At 40.7% G+C, this 12865-nt stretch overlaps 1 protein-coding gene across 2 annotated transcripts; it reads right to left on the reverse strand.

The window, feature by feature from the left end:
* Positions 1-771: 771 nt before the first annotated feature.
* Positions 772-12522, reverse strand: si:dkeyp-117b11.1 (B-cell linker protein). 2 transcript variants are annotated; one of them, XM_047591033.1, is made up of 19 exons: positions 12330-12522; positions 7948-7973; positions 7806-7840; positions 7681-7718; positions 7231-7324; positions 7054-7121; positions 6904-6952; positions 6708-6809; positions 5538-5566; positions 4449-4485; positions 4178-4256; positions 3953-3983; positions 3738-3774; positions 3524-3629; positions 3383-3420; positions 3124-3167; positions 2580-2648; positions 2189-2347; positions 772-2086 (listed from the first exon to the last, which is right to left on the reverse strand). In XM_047591033.1, exons 1-19 carry the CDS (start codon positions 12336-12338, stop codon positions 1970-1972), a joined length of 1167 nt encoding a protein of 388 aa, XP_047446989.1. In that variant the 5' UTR covers positions 12339-12522; the 3' UTR covers positions 772-1969. The 2 variants fall into 2 exon arrangements, with proteins under 2 accessions (XP_047446989.1, XP_047446988.1); XM_047591032.1 differs by lacking the exon at positions 12330-12522 and adding an exon at positions 11859-12254.
* Positions 12523-12865: the final 343 nt, after the last annotated feature.

The following is a 12865-nucleotide window of genomic DNA, read 5'->3' on the forward strand; positions in this document are numbered from 1 at the left end:
CATTTGTTCGGACGTGCCGTGTGTACCCCTCCGCCACGCAGCCCCTTCCCCCTTCCTTTCCACCAACTTCGAAATCAGGGCTCGAGACACGGTACGCTCCCCACCGTTGCACAATTTCTTTAAGACTGCACACACATACACACACACACCTCTTCCACAGAAGTGTGTTTTTGTGGGCATGACGCATGTGCATGTGCAGACTGCTGAGGTTTCACAGGTTTGTTTGTCTGTCTTTCATAGAGCTGAGACGGCATCATGCTTTGACCTTTAGGCCAACAGATTCTCAACAGTGACCCCCCACCCCCCTCCCATCTGAGCAGCAAGCTGTTCACACTTTACATATTTAACATATTAAGTCAATCCTAAAACCATGTCATCAAACCATCAGCTAAACTTTCCGGGCCCCAGACGAGATGTTAAATATAGAGGAGACCGACTCTGTGGAGTTAGATCCGTTTAAAAGCCATAACCACTTCGACCACAAGCTGTCATTGTGTGGTTTATCTGAAACATAACTTCCTTTCAAATTCAATAAAAGGTCGCGCATACAGTGCAGATGCGAGGCAATATTACACATAGGATGTGGACATCATCTAAAATAGAAAAGTTCCCCTTTTGACAGATCTCAGTGGCTTGATGCACTTTTAACTTCCTCTATTGGAAATAGGAAGGAAGCAAATATTTCCTATTGAGACATTTATGACCAGAGTGACCCACACGGGGGTTAAACGTGCACAGGGTGAGAGTTTACTTAAAGTGACACAGCAGAGGCAATGTAAATCAATAACATCTTTAATTAATTATGTTTGCAATAAAAATCACCTGGGATTACCATACCAAAATAAAATGCCCAGCTTCAAATCAAATTGTGATCCTACAGTGGGTCCTACAGGGGTCACACGTCCACATGCCGTATCACACTGCCGTGTCAACTTGAAACGTTGTTCTAATTATATATATTTATATATATTTGATGTTTGACCACAGAGATGATAGTTTCACCCCGACAGGAAGCAGGTGTGACCACTAGTGTCTGGTCAGCAGCTCCCACACACACACACACACACACACACACACATATAAACACAAAGTGCTCCTGTTGACCCTGTCTAATGAGGATCCATCACGAGCGGAGATGACTTCACTCAAAGTGATTCGTTTACTTTTAATCTTTTTAATGAACCACAGACCTGTGGTCAGTTATGGGATCTAGGTTACTGGTGTAACGGTAAAGATGCGTCTCAAAAGGTTTTCAGTTTTGGTATATCCAAAAAAAAAAAAAAAAAAAAAAAAAACATGGCGTTAAAAGACCAGAAAAATACAACAAAGATTATGTAAAGCTGGTATATTTTGGTCTGTATTGCACATATATACAACATCACACAGCATACTTTCTTTTTTTAAAAAAAAAATCATTAAACAGAACAAAGCCAAAGACATGTGTAGCCTGGACTTAAAATAAAATAAGTGTTTACAGCCATTTAACTCACTGGTCCATCACACCTGACCACTGCAGCGATGATGAGCAGGAGGTCTGGTATAATATTTGTAAAAAAGTCGCTCAAATAAAGGGAAGACCTCAATCATTTCATCCAGAGGCAGACAGATATAGACTGAATGACAGTGTTTGTCAGAGTAACAAAGTGACACAGTGTCTTTTTTCACTCGGGCGCAGCTAACCTTTTGCAATAACTGTTAAAATGATGACACAGTGCAAAAGAGAAAAATCTGAACTTGCTGATCTCTGGCTTTCATGCCAGTGCACGTAAGTGCATGGAAAGTGTGCATTGCCTTTTTCCAGTTATTATAAGAAATAATAATGATAATAAAAAAAAAAAACATTTCATAGAGGTGCAATTACATTTTGTGAATGGCACGCGATATTTCCAAGTGGGAAACTTTCAGACGGTGCCATTATCTCCGTGACTCATGTGAACACAGCGTGAGAAAGGCTGGTCGTAGTGTAGGTTTAAGGGCGCACAGGGTGAGTTAAATTTGCCGTATGCTTAGCCTGGCTCTTGCTGTCAATCAGTAACAGTTGGTTAAGCTTGTGGTAAGAAATCATATCGTCGAGACTGGTGAAAACCTAAGAGAGGGGAAGATAAAGGGACAAATGCAATTAGATAACGAGCCTGAAATTATCTTTGTCTTCTTCTTCTTCTTCTCCGTCTTCCCAAACTGCCCTGACCTCTTCGTTCTTCTTGCCCTCCTTTCCGAGGGCGTAGCGTTGTGTGTCTTCCAGATAGCGGATGGGGATGTTGTACACCTTCTGCTGGTAGAGCACAGCGAGGGTGTACGGCTGGCGGGAGCTCTGCGCAGAGCTGTGTCGGATGAGGAAGGCACCGTCCTGCAAAACAGGAATATCTGACACATAAAAAGAGCTCGGGCGAAGAATGAATGAACTGAGGAAATGAAAGAAAGGCACATATTACTGTAATCATGCAATGGAAAGGAAAAAATACTCAAAAAATACTCAACACTCAGCAGATTTCACCATTGCCTGTGCAGCATGTTTGCTTCAAATGGAACCTAAATCTTAATCTAATAGGTGGAAATAACTTTTTTTGTTCTTGGTCTACCTTGTTGATTCTCTGTAAGAGATCCTCAGCTGTCTTCCTGTTGCAGTCTCCAGCAAACCATTCTTTGTCCTGGGATATACAGCAAATATGAATCTGTTACAGCATTCACTGAGTTATTCCATTTACTCTAAAGTTCTCTACTTACTCTACTTAAGTTTGAGCTATGATACGCATAGACATGTAATTTAATGAAAGAGTTTTAGGATTAAATCATCCAATCTTTCTATAAATAAATAAATAAAAAGACAACAAATCAGTGCATTTTCTCAGACTAATCATCCCACGGTCTCTCAGATTTTCCTAGCAACGTACAGATCACTGGGTTAAACTACCCAAATCAATGTAAAAGTAGTTAATGCGCATTAATGCATTGGAACTGACAATCAAACTGTGCAGTATACAATCATTTATCAATAAAATATCGATTTATTGGTTCGTGCTGATACATTCGAAAGTGGGACTGAATAGTTTCACATGTTGCACTTCTGATCTTTAACAACAACAACAAAAAAATCTATATTTTCTGCGCACAGTGAAACCGTACCTCGTTCCCAGATTGTTTGGTTGCCTTCGTGCCGCCATAGGAGGCTTAAAACAAACAGAAAACATATGTCAAGAACAAGTTCACGGGGGAAAAAAAATACTTGGCAGCAACAAGATGTTTAAAAAGGAAAAAGTAAAGACAGCATTATCCAAGCAATGTTTGGATTATATCAAAGTAAAAAAAGAAAGAAAGAAAGAAAGCAGGGCCCTTGATGATCACAGTCATCCCTCAGGATTTAAAACTTAAAATGTGAGCTTACCCACTGGCTTAGGTTCTACCACAGGAGGATTTGGAGGGCTGGGGTAAAGAAGGAGCGGGTGCTGTTACTGTTTAATTCTGGCAGTGTGTTTCATCTATCTAATAAACCCTCTCCAGCATCTCTATGTTCTGCAGCTCCTACCTGGGTTTAGCTTCCTTCAGGTTTGGCAGCATAGGCGGCTTTACCCCGGGAGTCGGCGGGGGGAGTTTGGAGGGAAACGTGGCCCGTCTCGCTTCAACCGGAGGAGCTATGGAGGCAAATTCACGTAGCCCTCATCATCACGGACAAAATAAAGTACTCCACAAGTGCTGATTATTAATTAGCACTTAATTAGTAAAGAAGAAGTGATCCTGACCTGCTTTTAACTCGTTCATTGAAGGCAACTGTGAATTCTGAAAGGGAGGAAATAAATGTCACAGCTGTGTGAGTTTAATTTCCGATGTTGGGAGTAGTGGGAGGGTAAGAATGAAAAGCTTTGAATTCAGATTTTTGTCTTGGCAGTCTCATTTCAAATTAGCATCGAGCTTAGCATAAGAAAATGACGAGGCAGACATAAATAGACACACTCACAGACTTAGCTCTGGGAACTGGAGGCTTCATCCTGCAGATAGCGAGAACGTGCATGTTTAGTAACCCTAATACTACAAGTACCACATTTGGCATTGGATCTTAGTCTGATCGGACATAGCGTGCGAAGCTATAGAGGCGTTTTATATACTGGAGGTTACGTGAGCTTATATCATCAGTTACGGGGCAGGACAGAAGCTGCTTTGACTCAGCGAGAGGTTCACTTACATGGGAATGGGAGCAGGTACAAGTACGGCCATGGGAGCTGGAGGCTTCCTCATTGGGCCACGCGCGGCAGGAGAGCAAGCTGAGAAAGGAAAGGGAGGAAGGATTTTTTTTTTATCTCGCTTTCAGTCATCTGGAAATTAAGTCTTTCCTTTGACATTTTGAATTTGTTCTAATTGCAGCTGGCGAACGTTCACAATCTCATCAAACGCCGTTATGCAAACTTGTAATCAACACCTCGGAGCCAGGGCTTGTGAAGCGCGATGCAGCCTACCTGCTGTTGGCTCTAAATAAAGGTCATCATTATCCTCCTGAAACAGAGAACAACGGATATCACATGGGAGCAGAAGCTCAGTCTCGTTCATGATGTGGACGTTTTATATCAGCCTTTAAATGTTCACATAGGATTTTTTAAGTCTCCTGTGAATGAATGGTCAGTTTCTCGCTGCAAGCGTCTCTCATTGAACCAGTGTTAATGTTGTTAATGTTACGTATTTAACAAAGGGTCCGCATCGTGAATCTGCAAAGTGTCAAAATTACATAGAATTTGTAGTTATATTTTCAATGAAAATAACTGCTGTCCCTGATTTGTCCACTGTTTTAGTCAGAGACGTGGACAGACAACGTGCCCAAATTGCAATTCTTCTTCTTCTTCTTCTCATGAAATTTCCCTTTTTTTAAAGGATAGTTCGTCAATTGTAAACATTCTCCTAATTTACTTCTTTTCACTAAAAGTAACGGAAAAACAAATGGAGCAGTTGTTACTTTAAGTGATCAAGTGTTGCCAGATGGGAAATAACAAATTATCATACCAGAAGTTTAAGATTATCGTATTTTGAAGACAGTTATAGTATATACCAAATTTGACATTGCTCATTACCATCTGCTACAGTAAAACCTTACCCAGACCATGTAGTGTAGCTTATAATGCTGTTTTTCCTTTAAATAAACTAACAGCACTGTTAAAGTTATGGACTGAAAAGGTCAAATTATCGCACATCATGGGAGTTTTTGGAATTACTGATTGTACAGAGGGAGATATTTTCATACAAATATGCTTGTTATCATACGTCTGGCAACGCTGCTTATCATCTTACTGGTCCGGCCGCTTCCCAAACTAAAATGAGATAGACACTCCTGTTTTAGATGACGCAGTGTACGTCAAAGCAGCAGAATATCTTAGCCCTTAACAAGGCCACATACATGGTAGCAAGAGCTTCATAAATATATTTTCATTTGTGCAGGACTATTGTGCAAATACTGACTATTAAGAGACGGGGCTCAACAGTCCACTATACAACCAGAATACATTTCACACAGAATTTATACGATAATAAATAATAATAATACAAGTCAAATTCACCTCTTGTTCGTTTGGATCCAGATAAACATCTGAAATGAAGAAGGAAAACACATAATAAATGTTAACAGTGCCAACAAATACAGAATGAGTCACAGATTCACTCAGCAGCGATTTGTTCGTAGTATTTCTGAGCAAAGAGGTGCATCACTGCAGCACAATTTAGTATTTCAGTTTTCTACTCCTTCATACTTCTCCATTGCAATTGCTCCAATCAAACTTCACGGTGCTTTTTCACCTCTTGTCTGAACCATGGCCAGAACCTGAGGTAACAGTGAAAGTCAACCTGTGGCTTTGACCAGCTAATGACACAGATGTGTTGCCAGAATACGTCTTAGTTACATCAGTTTGTCAGAATAAAGCCATTCTCTTCATAATGAGCAGCTTTTTCCTTAGTACATTTTTTAGTGCATGAATTTAGCTTGTGACAGAATTCAAAGCATAACTTACAGACATAAAATACTGCTTTAGAATTGGTTCAAGCGACGTTAAGAACATCTTCAAGCAGTGATTTAAACGTCACACACCTGCACCAGAAACTGGATCTGCTTTGCCACATGTGACTTATCTGATCACTTTGCAGTCATCTGGTGTAAGAAGTTCATGCAGCTCAGGGATGCTACACTAGGTGGCATTATCCTCTTTGTTTCAGTCAAAGATGCACTGCACATCTTAGCTCAGTAACAAGCCAGTTATGCTTTTCTATAGTTATTAGCAGCTCCACCAAATAGTGTTTGATTTAAACTTCTCACATGGAAGATAGAAAACTTATTTTTGTATCAGAACTTTTCGTGTTTTCTTTCTTTCTTCTCCATTTCATCATCTCACAACCGCTCACATTAATTTGCTGCAGATATAACTGTAGACAGAGCGGCTCCACCTCTGGCAGACACTGGTGCTTCACCATGAATGATATCATGTTATCATGCACCGATCAACCGCAACATTATGACCACTGACTGGGAGAAGTTGAGAAACAGCATCCTGTGGCAATTCAATGTTCTCCTGGGAACCATTTGGACCTGACATTCCTGTGGATGTTACTACCACCCGTCTAGACCAGACCAGGCACCCCCCCCCCCCCATAGCAGTGACACTCCGTGACACAGACACAGACACACACACACAGAAACGCTTTAGGAACATCTGTGTTGGTAGAAGTGGCTACTGCACCTTCCTCCGTGGACGCGGGGACTGGTGCAGGAGCAGGCCGCGCCACAGGGGGAGGCATCATCTTCTTTTTCCCGGGCTTTTCATTTCTGTCTATCTCAGGCGCTGGGAAGTGGGTAAGGAGGAAGTTGTGTCACATTAAAGGTTGAACAGATGAGGAGTCATGTGTCTCATGCGCTGCCGTAAATGAATGACTCACGTTTCTTGATGTTGGGATCGTAGTGTAAATCCTCACGTGGTTGAGCTGTCTGGATGAAAAAGATTTTTTTATTATTATTATTTAAAACTGTGTGAGTTGTCACAGATGCAGAAAAAGAGAAACTCTCAGGACTCTTGGGGATGTTGTTACCGGGGGTTTGCTTGGTCTGGGCGGGGGAGCGGCCTGCCTCTGTGGAACGGCAGGATTTGACGTTCTCTCTGCAAAAAAACAAAAATGTAGCAAAAATGTAGAATTATATAAGGGATACTTTTATTTTATCTATTGCAGGTATTTTTTGTAATCTGCAGTGAAGTGCAATGCTCCTACCCAAATAAACATTCTCCTCCACTTGTCTCTGAGGGACTTTCACGGGTGGACGCTCACAGGGCGGCGCTTCATACATGTCACCCTCCTCATCATCCTGCCTCAGGAATATATTAAAGGAACGTGCATGAGGCATGATCATGGTCTCAGATGTTGTTATCTGGGATCATATCCAGCACATTGTGATAAAGGGTAGCTAATTCATGGCTATTTTCCATCGAATGAGACCAAATATCACCAGATGTTGTGCACACTAGTGTAAGATTATCCAGGAAAGTTTTAAATAATGTTGAGTCGGTGGAAAATACTTAATGTCAAAGATAGGGGGAGCAAGATGAGATGAGATCTTATGGGAAATTAGGTAATAAATATTTGACGATAATCCTCCTTTCATGTTATGTGGATAGAACTTTTAAAAACACACTTTCAGTCACCTGTTCTCTTCCTACTTACAAACTCGTCCTGAGGCCAACCAAATCCTGCATTGTTGTCTGAAATTAGAGACAGACAGGAAGATATAAGTGGAGAGACGAGAGGATTGGGAAGACATTGGCTAAAGTGAAGCCTTAGAGTCTCACCTGTTCTTTTAGGCGGGGCTGGTGGTCCGCCGTGTCTGAAAGGAAGAGGATAAGCTCAGTCGATGCACACAACAGCACAATGGAGTTAAAGAATGCAAAGAGTCAGTGACTGATTATACAGTATCTCAGTCATTATACTCACAGGTTCTTGAGTTTTCCAAAGAAGCTCTGAGAAACGGAGAGAGAGAGAGAGAGAGGTAAATTATTGACGAGTATGTGCAGATATTTAATCCGTCTCTGTGCGACTCAGATCGTGCTAAACTGCCTCGTAATCATTGACTTCTAGTTATCCATCAGCTTCATCGATCCACCTGAGTCAGTGGCTGTGGATTGAGGAAGAACTCACGGTAAAACAATGGAGCTTTGTTTGGTGCAGAGGAGGATTTAACACGGTACAGAAAGTACTTGGTAGCACCACTTCAGTTTAATGCTGAGTAGGATTTTAAGGAGCTTTTAAACATTTGATGAATGGCTTGTAACACCAAATTTAACTGACTATGAAGAGCGTTATTCATTAGCTTTATTATTTTTTGTGCATATTCCAGTTAGTAGTTCCACCTCTGCAACTTCGGTGCTATATTAACGTATTAGGTCATTTTAAGTTACGCTGTGTACTTTCTCAGTGTCCCTGTTAAAATGGACACGTTCCAACGTGTCTGTGGGCTACACAGTTTTCAGAATGGTTCAGAATCTAAATACACACAGTTCTGCAGAATCTACGTAATACCTCGTCTGGGAAAGCTGTAATGCTTTTGAAGGATAACACTATTTTAAGAAATACTTCTGGCATAAAGTCAGGAAATTAGAGGGTTAACCCTGATCCACGATGACCTTGACTTTCCCGCAGGCCTTCGAGCCGGCCTTGCAGACTGGCATAAACAAGTATATTAAAGTGGTTGGAGAGCTGGTCCATGATGTCTTCTGCGTCCTCATATGGGGACATTAAGTTTTAGGTTTTATTGCAGCTTGTTCTGTTTCATTTAAACCTCATTGTCCTCATCAGTGGAGGCGTTACTCTGCCGTCTAGTGGTAGCGAAGTTTAACCCTTATTTATTTATGATTATTAACGTTTCCAGTTCGATATGACACGCAAAATTAACACATTTTATCAATAGCAACGAGCTACAACGATGCTAGTTAGCAAATACTCGCTTGAGGACGTTGGGACTTCATTGTTCGCAATTCTGTCTTTGCTCAGCCATGTTCAGGTACTAAAATAAACAGTTTTACATTTTGTCACACATTGGTGACTTTATTATTATATTAATAATTAAATAATCCCAGTGTCCACATATGAGGACATATGTTTTTTTCAAAAACTACTACTTCCTGTTCAAAGATGATGCTCAGTTTTTAGGTTCTACTAATCACAAATACTTTGGAGAAATTGAAACTGCAGACCAAATAAAGAGGTTAAAGTAGACAACTCAGACAAGATCAAAAGTAAACGGGAGACTGATTTGGGTGCCACTGATGTCGAGGCAGAGTTTTTAATATCTAACTCCACCTGGGAGAGACAATTTAAAATTTTACATTGGCTATATATTAGTCCAGAGGCCCGACACAGAACGTACCCAGCCTTGTCTAAATTGTGTACTAAATGTCAGTCGGCCACTACTAGAATGTTTTTCATTGTTTGTGGAGCTCTCCCCACATCCTGCATCTCTGGAATACAGCAGCTCAACCTCAACTTCAAACGCCACCTGCACCTTGATCCAAGGACTTGCTTTGCGGGACTCAGTGATGAACTCCCTGCTGATTTACATAATGGAGACCTCCTGCACATTTTGCTGCATTGCACCAGGAAATCTGTCCTGGTCTTGTGAATCTCCGTTTCCAGTATCACTCCATTTGAAGCATTAAGGACAAACCTTTCCTATTTTTTCCTAACTTGGGATCTGTTCTTTGATTATTTAGGCTTTAGTGCTTCTCAAAAGGATGAGATCTGGGCTCAAATTACCTCTTTACGTTTTCTTCTCCCTATTGAGTTATGTCAATGCATTACTTCTCTTTAACACAATAACCGTGATAATATGTTTTTGTTATTGAAATCTATTTAGTAAGTTTTCTAAACTTAAAGTAATCCATTGTCTTGACTTCTTGTGAGTTTTGTCTGTGAGGTCAAGGCTCATTTAACTCATGTCTTTAAGTTTCGAGTCGAACAAAGCGATGGGGGGAGGAGGACACGGGAAATATAGAGGCTGCTTTCACATATTTTAATTAGACAGAACTATTACTGTAAAATGGGAATAGGAGGATCAAACCGTGGTATTACAACGCAAAAATGTTGGCACCACAAGCGAACAGATGGATGGATTTTAGACGCCATTACCTACCAGGAATGCATTTCAAAGTGGCTGTTTTTGGTGGATCAAATTTTAATTTCCTCTTCTCTAAACAGCCTAAACAAAATAAATGTTGGGCCAGATGTCAGTTGAATCTGAAGTTTACATGCGACATTAAAGCTTGAGCCATTAGTCTTGAAGATGAGAGATCTAAGCAGGAACTTGACTTTAAATGACAAACTCAATATGATATAACTTGGAAATGTTTTGCAGTGTAGTTCATCTGCAATGAGTGAAAGGGAAATAGTGCACATGCAGTGTAACACTATATTAAACTGACACATCCATCAACATAATCCACTAGCACGCTCATCCTAAACTCTTTACATACATTTTGTGCCAGTTCTTTGTACCTGACGTGGGTAAATATTTAAATGAATTTCCATGGGTTGTTATTTCCTGTACTAGGTAAGTGGTTGTTTTTGGATGGGGCACATGGATAAGGACTTATGGAAACATTTGTTCAGAGTTCAAGAGTTCCCGGACCTCCGTGATTTTGGACGGCCGCCACGCTTGATTCAAAATCAGTCTCCAAGCGTTAACTGTTTCAGTGAAATCCAAAAAAAGGCTGCAGGGACGGGGCTGAGCGACAACAGCGGGTGCAGGTTGAGGTTAACACATCAAAGCGAAATCAGGAAGTGGAGTTTTTCCCACAGTGTCAGGCGGCCATAGAGGAAGCGTTGATGTCAAGTAAATGATTATTAACGGCCAGACACATGGGCACGAGGCAGGCAAAGAAAACACATATTCTCCTGTTGATAAACGAGGAGCAGGTGACAGGTGATAAAAGAGAACTGCACTACCGTTGTGCTATTTATGACCTCAGTAATCCCAAAAATATCTGCATTTCAGAGTCAAGTTACAGTGGCAGCGTTCCGCTTTGTGTCAACTGCACTGTACTGTGAACTGAAACTTCTCTCCGTTCGGAAATTTAAGGAACTTGAAAAATTAAACCTATAAAAACCAGCGGCCAGTCTAAGACAAAAATACCGCCAGCATGAAGAGCAGGAAAAAGGAAAACGTCACGCGGCTAGGAGCTGAAAATCTGATGCAAACAAGGGCAGGACAGACACCATTCAAATGCTTCGCCGTCCACACAATAGCAAGAGTGTATCTGTGTTATCGCAATCAAATATTATCTGATGTGAGTAACAAAATAATGAGCTTCCGTGCCATGAAAGTATTTTGCAAATTTTTATGTATTTTTTGGTTTATGAGCAAAGTTGATGAAACTGCACGTAGAGGACAAAAAAAGGGGAAAAACAGTGTTTGATTATGTTTTTTTTTCTGCAGCACAGACCTGTTTTTAGTGTCTGTGTTTGGCTTTGAATCATTTGTCACGTCACTTCAGCAAAAAGAGTGTTACGGAAGTTTTTAAGTTTCCAAAACACCAGCAGAGAAAACAACAGTTTCCGTGTTTCGATGTAGACTTTATGTCACCTAACATGACCTTGACTGAAAATGCTAAATACGTCACATTCAGACGTAAAACAACACTGCAGACATAATAACCTCTCAGAAGTAGTTAATGGTTTTGTGATCTGATAAGTTCCCCCTGCTTGAAAATACTGTGTAATTGTACCACGTTACAACATCTTTCACCGAAAAATGCAGTTTAAAATGCAAAGAAATGCGACTACATTTGATTGAAGACAATGTACGCAAGTGTGTGGAATCGACAATATTTGGTTATAAAAAATATACGTACGTGATCGCTGGCTTCATTAAAAACTCCCATATGAGGTGCACCGACACCATCTGCAGCCATTTCTGTCATTATCGTTAGACGTCGTTCTTTTATGAACTCTGTTTATTCAGATTTTATGAGGGTCTCTACATCAAAGTTTAACGAGCTGGTTTAACCTGTCACTGGAGTTTTATACCGCCACCACCTGAATATCTGAAGGCAAACATTTGTCTTCAGCTATCTGTGAACATTAACTGTGTGGGATATTTGTGTCTTTACGCTCCCGTACAGTCACACAGCGATGTGCAGCTTGGCATCGTGTCTCTCGCCAACACATAATTCCAAAAGAAACACAAATGTTACAGAGATAAAAGTCACTACATAGGTCGTTTTGCAGGGGACTTCGACCGCGCAGGCTCACTTCCTCCTTTCTCTCACCCACATTTACCACAATGTCAACCAAAATATGAGTAAAATAAAACTGTACTTTACCATTGTCATGATTTAGGATCCCGTCTCGCAGCTCAAGTCATGAGGAAATGTCTTTGTTTCTGTTCTTAGATGCAAATGGTTTTAAAGATTGGAAGCGTGAGATACAGAGAGAATGTGAAGCCGCTCTAACTGACTTCATTTGCATTTCCTACCTGTGTAGGCTGCGTGGATGTCTGCTATTAAATGAGCTGCTGCACGACTCAAACATGGCTCCCAATTTCCATACTGAAACCCCAGTACAGTCGCGTGAATGGCTGAAGCTGATACTATTTTCTGCAAAGATCAAATTAGATCTCATTTGTGTGCCGACTGCAGCATCTAGATTGAATGTTAAACAAGAACCTTCGGCACAAACACACTGCGACACCTTTAAGACTACAGGTGATCAGATATGACAGCTGAAACAGTTTATTACACCACAAATTGAAATTAACTCCAAAAGGAATGTGATGCTCTGACACCTCCTCCTAAAACAAAAAGTGAAAGCTGATGTTTTCTAGGACTGTTGTATTAAACTAAGAATGTGTAGGTTTTCA

This window comes from Mugil cephalus, chromosome 8, assembly GCF_022458985.1.
Source record: "Mugil cephalus isolate CIBA_MC_2020 chromosome 8, CIBA_Mcephalus_1.1, whole genome shotgun sequence".
NCBI lineage: Eukaryota > Metazoa > Chordata > Actinopteri > Mugiliformes > Mugilidae > Mugil > Mugil cephalus.

Coding starts and splice junctions, on each gene's coding strand:
- si:dkeyp-117b11.1 (XM_047591032.1), bottom strand. CDS start 11,927: ATGACAGAAATGGCTGCAGATGGTGTCGGTGCACCTCATATGGGAGTT. Junction 6,953..7,053: donor CCAGACCAAGCAAACCCCCG/GTAACAACATCC, acceptor TTTTTCATCCAG/ACAGCTCAACCACGTGAGGA. Junction 3,421..3,523: donor CTGAAGGAAGCTAAACCCAG/GTAGGAGCTGCA, acceptor TCTTTACCCCAG/CCCTCCAAATCCTCCTGTGG.